The sequence below is a fragment of the Nanorana parkeri genome, unplaced genomic scaffold, assembly GCF_000935625.1.
Source record: "Nanorana parkeri isolate BGI_ZX_2015 unplaced genomic scaffold, ASM93562v1 scaffold1658, whole genome shotgun sequence".
Taxonomy (NCBI): domain Eukaryota; kingdom Metazoa; phylum Chordata; class Amphibia; order Anura; family Dicroglossidae; genus Nanorana; species Nanorana parkeri.
In genome coordinates, this window is record NW_017307926.1 from 214,448 (window position 1) to 227,272 (window position 12,825).

General features: G+C 40.3%; 1 protein-coding gene across 1 annotated transcript in view; it reads right to left on the reverse strand.

The window, feature by feature from the left end:
- Positions 1–1,086: 1,086 nt before the first annotated feature.
- The window catches only part of LOC108799206 (heat shock factor protein 2-like), a 32,366-nt gene continuing 20,627 nt past the window's right edge, over positions 1,087–12,825 (reverse strand). The window contains exons 8-12 of the mRNA XM_018571037.1: positions 11,538–11,659; positions 6,760–6,891; positions 4,820–4,889; positions 1,190–1,262; positions 1,087–1,091 (exon numbers count right to left, since the gene is read on the reverse strand). Of these exons, the coding sequence (XP_018426539.1) occupies positions 1,087–1,091; positions 1,190–1,262; positions 4,820–4,889; positions 6,760–6,891; positions 11,538–11,659 (402 nt within the window). The remainder of the gene's footprint in view (positions 1,092–1,189; positions 1,263–4,819; positions 4,890–6,759; positions 6,892–11,537; positions 11,660–12,825) is intronic.

A 12,825-nucleotide genomic window follows, 5' to 3' on the forward strand; every position in this document is an offset into this window, starting at 1 on the left:
GTTGTCTTGGCTGTGTGCTTAGAATCGTTGTCATGTTGGAAAGTGAACCTTCAGCCCAGTCTGAGGTCCTGAGGGCTGTAGAACAGGTTTTCATTGAGGATATCTCTGTACTTTGCTCCATTCAGCTTTCCCTTAACCCTGACCAGTCCCCACTGCTGATAAACACCCCACAGCATGATGCTGCTGCCACCACCACGGTTCACTGTTGAGATGGTATTTAGCAGGTGAGGAGACGTGCCTGGTTTCCTCCAGACATAACGTTTATAATTGAGGCCAAACAATTCAATCTTAGTTTCATCAGACAAGCAAATCTTGTTCCTCAGTCTGAGAGGCCTTCAGGTGCTTTTTTTGCAAACTCCAAGCGAGCTTTCATGTGTTTTGCACTGGAGGAGAGGCTTCCGTCTAGCCACTCTGCCATAAGGGCAGATCGGTGGAGGACTGCAGTGATGGTTGTCCTTCTGGAACTTTGTCCCATCTCCACACAGGATCTCTGGAGCTCAGTCAAAGTGAACATGGGGTTCTTGGTCACCTCACTTACTTACTTACTCTCTTAAGTTGCCCTTCTCCCCAGATTGCTCAGTTTGGCCGTGCGACCAGCTTTTGGAAGATTCCTGGTTGTGCAAAACTTCTTCTATTTGAGAATTATGGAAGCCACTGTGCTCTTGGGAACCTTCAGTGCCGAATAATTTCTTTGTAGCCTTCCCCAGATCTGTGCCTGCAAAAATCCTGTCTCTGAGCTCTGCAGTCAGTTCCTTTGACCTTATGGCTTTTGCTCTGATACAGTATGCATTGTCAGCTGTGAGGTCTTCTATAGGAGAGGTGTGTGCCTTTCCAAATCATGTCCAATCAATGTATTTACCATAGCTGGACTCCAATCAAGGTGTGGAAATATCTCAGCAACGATCAAGAGAAATGGGAGGCACCTGAGCTACATTTCAAGTATTGTAGCAAAGGGTCTGATTACTTATGCCCATGTGACATTTCATTTTTTTCTTTTTAATACATTTACAGCCATTTCTAAAATTCTGTTATTATGGGGTACTGAGTGTAGATCAATGAGAAAAAAATATTTAAACAACGGTAGTATTAGGCTGCAACATAAAAAAGCCTGAAAAAAGTGGCAGAGTCTGAATACTTTCTGAATGCACAGTATATGATAGAACACTTTTAATTTAAAATGGAAATATACCTGAGTCCATATGACAGCTCTTTTGTTCATCTTCATTCTCTGAACCACTGTATACAATTCTGCACTTTATTGTCTAGAATTTTTAAAAGGACAAAACACAGAGATTGTATTAAATATTTGACATAGTTATCATTTCGATTAAACAAACCTTTCTACTTGGCAATGCTAATTGTAGCTCAGCACACCTTTAGAAAAAGCTACAACATGTTGGGGTATAATTTTGTAGAACCATCAGTGTTTGGTTCAGTATGTGTGACTTTATTAGAATAAGAATAATAAAAAAAAAAAAAAAAACTTGTCTACCATCTAAGGTGCATAACATTCATGATATTCATATTCAGGGCAGCACAGTGGCGTAGTGTTGAGCACTTCTGCCTTGCTAACAGAAGGACACTATCTGCAGGGCTTTGCAAAACATGCTGGTAAGTTAAGTGGCTCCTGTTTAAATTGGCCCTGTATGCATTCATGTGACATAGGGACCTTAGATTGTAAGCTCCTTAAGGGCAGGGACTGATGTGAATGTGCGCTGTGTAAATAGCTGCGTAAATTGTCGAGTGCTATAAAGTCAGCAAAGTTATTTTATCAAGTTCTACTCTCAACTCTCTCTTTCTGAGCAACCACTGATTCTCTGTAATTTCTGCTTCTATGCCATTGCTGCAGCTGGGTTATGTGTGAAGCAATGGCATTGACTGGTTACTCAGATGGGGGCTGTCACTTTTATATGAATGGGATTGGATATAGGAATGGATGTGGATAGAAGCAGCAGACCAAGTCAGTTTTAAATTTAGGTCCTCCTTAAGGCATCTCATTACTGGAATAATCCTATGACACAAATGGCTGAGTTGGGGTCTGTGTCAAACAGATTTTTGTTTGCATCAGAGCTGCTTTTCTTTCCTTACAAGTATTTGAGCATGCAAAAGCAGCTTAAGCAGATCAGAAGGAGGTCAAATGCACTGGTCAATAAATGAATGATCTCGGAAGCATCTCAAGCTGATGTCAAAAGCACGCTGAATTTGCAGCCCAAAGCCCATCGGCACTGGCCCTAAAGGTTTAAAAAACATTTAATGCATACTCACTAGAGAAGACAAAAAGGTAAACCATTGAAAATTCTAACCGATTTAAAGCAGAATGTTATTAACACTTGCAGTGGGGCTACCCCCGCACTGCAAGCATTAATTGCTCGTATTTGACTAGGGTCATAAATAACAGTTCTACTCACCTGATCATCCAAGCTGGCTTCCTCTTAGACCAGTAGTCCCCTGAATTCTCTCTTCCACTTTACTGCAGCAGTCTACGGTCCCCATGTCATCACATTAATCGTTGCAGCGGAGGAGGCAGGAGGGAGCACTATCACAGCTGGCCAGCTCGGAGGTTCAGGTGAGTATGACTATTATTTTTAACTCAGGGTAAAAACAAGCACTCAAACCTTGCAGTTCAGGGGTAGCCCCACTGCAAGGGTTAGTACAATGTGAATCTGAGTTGTTCTTTAAGTAATAACAGTAGCTTAAAAAGTATCCATCATATAAAAGATTTATCATATAGCAAAACAATATAAATCAGATTATTTTTGGATATTAACTAGACCATGTACAAATGGTTGAGGTAACAGTTCTTTCACCAAGATGGAACTGTACATCCTTGTCTTTTCAGAGATACATCAAAGGACCGGCATGAAGGCTGCACCAGATGTCCTGGTCGATTTCTTAATTTAAAAAAACAAAATCAGTTTCATGCTATAGATGTGTGTATTGTTCTATTGAATTCATATTTAACTATGTTGTCTTCATTACCATCACATACCTCATTTATGTACAACCCCAATTCCCAAAAAGTTGGGACACTGTTTATCTACATAAAAAAAGAATTCTAATTATTTGCAGATCTCGTAAACTCACATTTTATTCACAATAGAAAACATATCAAATGTTTAAACTGAGAAAATGTTCCCTTTTAAGAAAAAAAAAAATAAGGCAAGTTTGGAACTGATGGTAGCAACACTTCTCAAAAAAGTTGGGACAGGGCCATGTTTACCACGCTGTAGCATCACCTATTCTTTTACCAACACTCTGTAAATGTCTGAGAACTAAGGAGACCAGTTGCTGGAGTTTTGGGAGAGGAATGATGTCCCATTCTTGCCCGAGTCCTAGGTTTTCTTTGTCATATTTTTAGTTTCAAGATGCGCCAAATATTTTCAGTATTTGAAAGGTCTGGACTGCATGGAGGCAAGTTAGGCACCCGGATTCTTCTACTACAAAGCCATGCTGCGGTCATAGATGCAGTATGCAGTTTAGTATTGTCCTGCTGAAATATAAAAGGCTTTCCCTTAAAAAGATGTTGTCTGGATGGAAGCATATGCTTCACTAACCGCTGGATATATCTTTCAGCATTGGTGATGCCTTTCCAGATGTGCAAGTTGACCATCCCAGACACACTAATGCACCTACATACCATCAGAGATGCAGGCTTTCGACATGAGCGCTGTGAACAAGCCGTGAGGTCTCTTTCCTCTCTAGTCCAGAGGATGCTGCGCCCATGGTTGCCAAAAAGAATGTCAAATTTCGATTTATCTGACCACAGTACAGTTTTCCACTTTGCAACAGACTATTTTAAATGAGCTTTGGCCCAGAGAAGGCAGCGGCATTTCTGGGTCATGTTCAGATATGGCGTCTTCTTTGCATGATAGAGCTTTAACTTACATTTTTGGATGGCACGGCAAATTGTGTTCACAGGCAGCGATTTTCGGAAGTATCCCTGAGCCCATGCAGTGATGTCTATCACAGAATCATGACTGTTTTTAATGCAGTGCCGTCTGAGGACCCGAAGATCACGGACATTCAATATTGCTTTGTGGCCTTGTCCCTTGTGCACAGAGATTGCTCTAGATTCTCAAAATCTTTGATGATATTATGTACTGTGGATGATGATATATTTAAAGTCTTTGCCATTTTACATTGAGTAACATTATTCTGAAATTATTCAACAGCTTTTCAGATTGGTGAACCTCTGCCCATCTTTACTTCCGAGACTGACTCTCTAAGCCCTCGTTCACACCTGACCGTTTTGTAGCGCGTTCTACGCTCGACGAACGCTCTACAAAACGGTCAAAAATATAAATTGCATTGTATTCAATGGTCTCGTTCCCACCTTGGCGTATTTCCGCCCATCCCTAACGCCCTACAAAACGGCCCACGCCTGAAAAGGTCCCAGGACTACTTTGGGCCGTTTTGTAGGGCGTTTTCCATTGGGATACAGCCAAGTAGCCTTCGGAATCGCGCAACGGTTGCGCAACTTTTTTACCGCGAATCGCGGTAAAAAACGCGCGACAGACGCGCATATTACAATACGCCTAGGTGTGAATGGGGCCTAAGATGCTCTTTTTATACCCAATCATGTTACTGATCTGTTGCATATTAACCCCAACTTTTCCGAAAAGTGCTGCCGCCAGCACTTTCAAAATTACCTTTTTTTTTTTTAAATGGTACATTTTCTCAGTTTAAACATTTGATATGTTTTTTATTTTCTATTGTGAATAAAATATGAGATTTGCAAATCATTGCATTTTTATGTAGATTTTACACAGCGTCCCAACATTTTTGGAATTGAAGTTGTATTACAAGTCTAATTACTTACAGAATCGTTTCTTTCTGTACTGCTTTTCAGCCTCTTGTGTGGTGTCTTTTTTCTGTGATGTGCCACTGAGCTAAATAAAGATAATTATTGAAATGAATTAAAGATAATAATGCAGAAAGAATATAGCTGTTTCAGTTCACAGAATGTTTTGTATTTTAATACTGTAATGTATCAAAAGTATGTTTGGAGATTAAATAAACAGTGAAGCTGGGAAGCTGAGTGTTTAAAAACATCTGAAACCCATCAGCATGAAGCTCCATTTGATGAAGGTGACCCTACTGTCAAAACTGACGACCTGCAGCATCAGCCAGGTGTAATTTGCAGGGCTCCACTGTTACAATGACAGCAGGTCCTGCTTTGTGTTTCAGGAGCATTGACAGAAACCCCACAGATTAAAATGGAAGAGAGGCTTTACCGGCATAACCTGCCGGGGGTCCATTCTAACTTTGACAACCAGTCTCTGCTCTCCCCTGCTGCCACTCCCAGCCTTGCATTTCCTGCCAATTCCTGATTGTCAAAAGGACAACCAGGATTTGCCAAGTAAACGCAGCAGCTATTGCGGAAAACAAAACAAAAAACTGGATCTTTTGACACAAAGGGGAGGGGGGGATTAATGAAAACTGGAGCAGACAGTTTTCTTATGGCAACCAATGGGAGGGGGGATTATTGAAAACTGGAGCAGACAATCAGCTTCTCTCTTCAGTTTGTTCAGTTACATTTTTAAAAAGAAACAGAGAAGCTGATTGGTTGCCAACTGCTCCAAATTCTGTCTGCTCCAGTTTCTACAGACTTGAGTAACATTGCTACTTTTGCATTTACTCTGTTAAATTCATCTGCAGCTCAAAGTGATGAACTGTAATCTCAATGTGATATCAGATAAAACAACACGACAAGTAAGAAAATGTGTTTCTGTTTAACCCCTTTTTAACGTTTCACATAAACTTATGACTTAAATCCATTCAAGTAACCTAACTAACAAAAATGTAGCTATTTGTGTATCACTCGGCTGTAGATACTCAAATCATCTCTGAACTGGTGCCAACACTGTCCTTCCTTCTGGAGGGTGGCTACTTTTGTTCCCCATGGTCCCTGTGTGTGTTGTAAAGTAGCCACCACTCCAAGATCACTCCTGTGATGGACTACAATCTCATGTTTAGTTTACTAATTTGTATTCAGATTGTAGTCCATCACGGGCGCAAGCTTGGAGGAGTGGCTACTTTACAGCCCACACAGGGACCATGGGGAACAAAAGTAGTCACCCTCCAGAAGGAAGGACAGTGTCAGCACCAATTCAGAGATGATTTGAGGATCTACAGCTGAGTCATACACAAAAAAAAGATACACATACATTTGTGTTAATAGTTCAGATACGTAATAGTAAGAGTTAACTCCTAAGTTTAGTGTCACTAAGTCAGGCATGGACAAATTAATATGGAATTCAGGAGCCAGCTCCACTGAAGTTAGGGGCCAGCTGTCATTTTTAAGAAGCATTGACTACCCGGCTCCTGGGATTCGTCCAGCCCTGTCTTAAGTAATGACAAAAGTTAGTGCAGAATAAAACAGGCACACAGCAGAAAAGAAAAATTTGGTCTGTTCCATAGAAGGTGTAAAGGTACGACAGCTGTAGTGATTAAACACCCATTCTCTTTCACTTCACTAAGTATGAGTGAGGACACTTGAGATGAGGCGTGTGGCTGCTACTCATCGATGCCGGTACAGAGCATTGCAGTGAGAGAACAGGAAGCACGTTTTCGGTAAGAGAAAGGAGCATTTTAAGATATTTCCCAGCGCATATGAGTTAAAAATCATAACAATGCCCTTTAATTTTTTTACTGGAGGTGTCTATGGATGTACAATGCAGGAGCGCATATATTATGATCAGTTACCTATGTATGGACACTGAATAAAAGCGGCTTCAAAATTTTTAGATCAATACTTACATTTCATCTGAATTTGTAAATGACTGGTTGTGGTTCGAGGCAGTATCATCAATCACCATCTCGCTTTCAAAGGAGGATAAATCTGAGGGATCATCAGAATCATCTGTATTGTAATTTTCATACCCCTGGTTTCTGAAATCACAGACAGCTCAGTTCAGCAAAATTGCCCCAACAAAGATTTGTTCAAGCTCTATGTGCTGCTCTCTTGTGACAAAAAAAACAGATACATATGTTAACTGAAGTACCCTGTTTCCCCAAAAATAAGACCTACCCCGAAAATAAGACCTAGTACTATTTTTGAGAATGGCTAAAATATAAGACCTACCCCAAAAATAAGACCTAGTTGTGACCATTCCCAGGGCCGGTGGTGGCATAAGGGGGAACTTGAAGAGCCGCGGTGTCAACGAAGCCAGCGCTAGAGGAAGCGAGGTGGCAGCGGAGGGAACTCTCACAGGCGGAGTGATAGCAAATGCACTGTCAGGAATCGATAGTGAAAGCGCGCTTCGCTCATTCTGGCCAGTGATTGGTTACCAAATTGCACTTGGAAAGGTACGGCACCCCTGATTGCCCTGATCACCATATGTTTGTACATGAATACATGTAGACTTTTCTACATAAATAAGTCTGGATTGTTGTGCATTTAAAAAAAGAAAAAAATAAGACCTACCCCGAAAATAAGACATAGTGTGTTTTTTTCATAAAAGTCATATGCGTCTCATTTTAAAATGATCTCCTGGTTTTTAATCATATCAGAGGTATGTGTTTATAATGAATAAATGCAGTGCTGCAAACAAGTCAACAGCCATTTGCATTTTCTTCTACATGGAATCCATCATCTCTCATCTGATTGATGAGCAATATACAGTGTGCTACCATGCTATGCAATTTGTGACAAACTACAGTGTATGTATATATATAGTGTATGTATATATGCATGTATATATGCATATATGCATATACATATATACACACACACACACACACACATACATACATACATACATACACACACATACATACGATACGAGTCAAATCTAAAATCGATGTAGATATAAATACTCGATTATTGCAAGTATTTATTCATTTAAAATGATGAAATGTATTTTGAAAGCCATAGGTCTATTGTAGAGCTTTGTAAACCACAATCAGTGCATCGCAGATGGAATGTCAAGGCTCCTGCAGAATCGTCCCCTTGCCCCAAGTCCAAACAGAGGTTCAGACCTACTCTTATGGAGCTGGAAAAATAAAATCAATGGACTACAAGTGTAATAGCATCACTGCACCTGTGTCCCAAAGAGATCTACGAGTGCTTTGCTACGGTGGCAGATAGGACCTGTAGTCTGTAAATGGATGACGTGGCTTTGTATGCACAGCAGCGTCAAATTCAAAAGAAATGAGAATGCTGCAGGGAGAAGCACCCCACATAAGTGTGGGAGGTTGGGGAATGTGACCATGTTTCATGTTAGTATGAAGTAACATGTTACCGGCACACCGAAGGTCAAATGTTTAAATGCGTCTATTTATTGACATGAGCACATCTTGTTTCAGGGCCACTTAGGGTCCCTTCCTCAGGCACAGTATGGGTCTAACACAATGAGACATGCAGTATTTTTCTGGTCTGGTACAGACGACGCTGGTGTGAACAGAGGCCAGAAATAGAACAGGGATACATTAGGACACATTTTGGGTCCGGAAACAATCTGGTCTGGTGATGATATGGATGTGGTGTGAATGGGCCCTTAACCCTTTTGCTGCCAGAGGGTTTTTTGCACACGTTATAATCCACATTTTAGGCCTGAAAATGACTTAACCCCCAAAAGAATAATATATTTCCTGAAAGCAGAAACCCTGTAGAATCAAATGATGGCAGCTGCAAATTTTTATGTCACATGATGGTTGTGCACCTCTTTATCAAGCCCAAAATGTCAAAGTACACTTTAGTTAATTTTGTGCACAAAACAACACCCAATTTTTGCAAAATATAAAAGATGAAATGGCAAAAAAATATGGTACCCTAAATTGTTTATAAGCAGCACTTTAAAAGCCTGTACAGGCCACCAGTTTAACCATGAATATTGGCCCTAGAATTATTGCTCTCACTCTGGTGCATGTGGCGATACCCAACATGTGTGGGGGAATCATCATTTTTGTACATAGATGCACTCGAGGCGTGATTGCATTAGAATGCGTGGAGGGGGGGATTTTTACATTTATAAACTTTTTTTTTTTTTACTTAACTGCTATCACATAGGGGGGCTCACAAGACCACTATGTGATGGCGTCTTGGAGGGTACAGGTACTCTTTAAAGGTGACATTGGGGGTCTATTAGATGTGGAGGCTGCATTCATTTTTTTTCTGGCTTATTACATTTTCTTCAAGTACTGAAAAATACCTGTTGATTTTACCATAAATCTTGTGACCTTGTAACATATTGCACAATTAACTGAAATATCAAGCTTATCAACTGTCCCAGAATCTTCTCTAGACCCAAGCACCCCTTCACCCTCATGTAATGGAAATTTTAAAAACAAGAAAGTAGCCTAGACTGACAACACTGCTCCTGCACAGATAGATTGAGCTTTGTCATCCTAGGACAGGAAGTGGATTACTGGCAGGACCAGGTAAAAATAAAGGAAAAAAAACACACACATTTAAGGACTGGTAAACTACAACATATAGGAGTTTGTTTTCTGAATTTAGATATGCTTTAAAAAGGAGAAGTGCAAGAGGAGAGGTTTGGCTTTACTTCTCTTAAGGTCTACTTTACCTACAGCCTCAATAAAAATAAAAGCAATATAACTTTAGTACTCACTGTAAAATCCATTTTTTTTGTAAGCCTTTCAGGAACACAGAAGTCTTTTACCTTCGGATTATACGGTCGCCTACAGGAGGACTGGACACTGGCAAAGAAAGAAAATAGTAGCCCAGCTCAAGATAACTCTTTCTACCAGCATGCTCTAGTTTTGTAGCAAATTAGTCCTAAGAGCATGGTCAAGAACACAGAGGGGTGGACCCTGTGTCGCTCAATGGACTCCAAAAAGTTTTTTTTTTTACAAAAATCCAATTTTCTTTATAGTCCATTGAGGGAAGCAGGAAGTGTTTCGCAGACCCAAGAACAAAAGTTAAAGAGCTATCTGAAGGACCTACGCCTAAAGCCGACATCAGATAAGGCCACAACCTCCACCTAGAACAAAAAACGTGAAAACAGATTTAATTGGGAACCGGTGCATGATGCCATAAAAGCAAGAGACACTTACAGCCAATTAAGTTAGTCTCAAGAGGAAAGGGAGAAAATGACCCTTAAGACCCAGCTTGGATCTGGTACCCAAAGGTGGAACGAGAACTGAATGACCCAGCAGAATCTAACTGGGATGCCCAACACAAGTGTCAGAAGCTGAAAAGGTATAGACTTACAGCCTGAAATCGAAGACAACAGAGAATCCCACTGATTCACCAGAGCAATCACTGCTACCACCAGGAGATTCCTACTACTGGAAAAATTATGTTCAGCATGCAGCTGAACCAAAGTATCAGGATGCCAACGTCTGGCATCCTCCACTTGTAACTGCTCCCTCCCCATTCCAGATGTAAACAGTTGAGGAAGCATGTCCACCAGTTGTCTGCACCTGAAAAGAACACAGTGAACAGGACTGAAATGTAAGGTTCTGCCCAGGTCAGGTTCTGAACTACCTCACTTGCCGCAGCAAGATCTCAAGGGCTGCAGCTAACGATTATTTGCCAGATAATTTTTTCAACTAATCGATTGGTTGCATTTAAAAAAAAAATCTAATTCTCTCTCCCTCTCTTTCCCCCCCGCCAACTAACCGATAATGAGAATAGTTGCCAAATATTCTCATAATTGATTATTATCGATTAGTTGTTGCAGACCTAAAGATCTCCTATTCCCCCTAGATGGTTAAGGGGCACAACAGCATTGTGCCATTGTCCAAATATATCCAGAATAGGTGACTGGCCAAGGGGATGATACATTAATGCACAGGGAACCGCATCTCTTGAATCCCCAGGATATAGTCTGGGAGAAAAAAATTCTCTTATGGTGACCAAGTCTTACAGAAGGTAAAAATTCCAGTGCTGGATGACTGATACACCATACCTAGGATACCAGGAACCACATAATCCTCAGGGGCAGACAATTTGGTCTGTTAAGAAACAAGGCAAGTTCGTCCCACGAGTTTGGTGGCCAACTTGCTACCAGAACGGGTCTTGGAAAGGGCCTTAGGCCAAACCCACTGCCCAAAGATAACATCCAAGTTATCCCAGCAACATCCAGTCCAGTGGGGTTGGGACACTGTACTCCAAAAGCTAAGCTGGGAAAAGGCAACTTCAGATAACTGCAATCATAGAGGCCAGCTCTAGCTGCAATGCATTGAGAAGAATTTGGATTAAAGAAGAAAAAAAAAAAAAAAAAAGAAAAAGCTGAAGAAAAGATGTCCATCCTCCTAGGACACGATAAAAAAATGAAATCTTGCTGTTGCCCCAGGCTTGCCCAGTGTCCAATCTTCCCATAGACTGCAGTAAAACCCTAAGATTACAAACTTTAATAGAAGAGAAAGAAAGAACTTTTATAATATGCCATTTACCCATTAATATGGGTCATATACACTTTCTTTTCATGTACTTTTATAAAATTTTACTTCCATTAAAATTGCAGCTGCTGAAAAGAAAATACTATACATACTACAATACCCAGATCATTTCATGCAAAATCTTATTTCATTTGTTCGATGTCTTCATGACACAAAGAAAATATCCTTACAAAGAAGTTTTCACATGGTTGTTGGTCTCCTCTGTAGAGCTATTCAGATCCTCTTTGATGACCCTTTTAGTACCTCTGCTAGGCTTCTGTTCAGTGAACCAGAGTGATCTGCTCTCAAAAGACTGTAAAAGTGAACATGACAATAAATTTAGGCACAATTCTCAGCAAAGCAGAGCAGGGGTTGGCCAGAGAGGGATCACTTTGAGGCAGTTGACCAAACTAAACATGTATTGCAATGGATGAGATGTATGTGTGTGTATATATATATAATAAAATATAAAAACGCAGTATTGCAGTGTGCAATGATACCTTTCTTATTGGACTAACAAAATATATAAAAGACAAGCTTTCGAGAGTGAACCTCTCTTCTTCAGGACAGAAGCAATACTGATCAACATGACAGTTTGTCAGTTAAGACAGGAGAAAGCTGTTAGAGGAGGGGGGAGGTTAATGGGGTGTCATAAATGTTAGACCTGGGAGTAAAAAATGCCTCCTGATGATCAAAAGACAGAAAAAATAAACCCTAAACAGATCAGATATATACAACATACATGAATATTGTGATGTTCTGTAGATTCATAAAAAGTTCTGGTAGTGTGTCAGAAAACCAGATGTGCATGAGTATGAGGGGTCATACTCATGCACATCTGCTAACGTTGTGTACATGATACAGTGTTCAGCATGTGACAAAGGTTGTTACATTGGGGAAACTGGCCTTAAGCTGCACAGGAGTTCGATCAAGAACCACAAAGAGAATGAATATTGCACTGCAGTAGGACATCACTTCTCCCGGAAGAATCACTCCATCCAAAACCTCAAAATTAAAGTACTAAAAGGGAATTTTAAAAACTCTCATGAAAGGAAAACATTTGAGATGAAAATGATTTTACATTTCAACGCCATAAAGGATGGACCTAATGCGGATTCTGGTTTTCTGACACACTACCAGAACTTTTTATGAATCTACAGAACATCACAATATTCATGTATGTTGTATATATCTGATCTGTTTAGGGTTTATTTTTTCTGTCTTTTGATAATCAGGAGAAATTTTTTACTCCCAGGTCTAACATTTATGACACCCCATTAACCCCCCCTCTAACAGCTTTCTCCTGTCTTAACTGACAAAATGTCATGTTGATCAGTATTGCTTCTGACCTGAAGAAGAGAGGTTCACTCTCGAAAGCTTGTCTTGTATATATTTTGTTAGTCCAATAAGAAAGGTATCATTGCACACTGGAATACTGCGTTTTTGTCTTTTTTGACATCTTTATATTTCACTAATAAA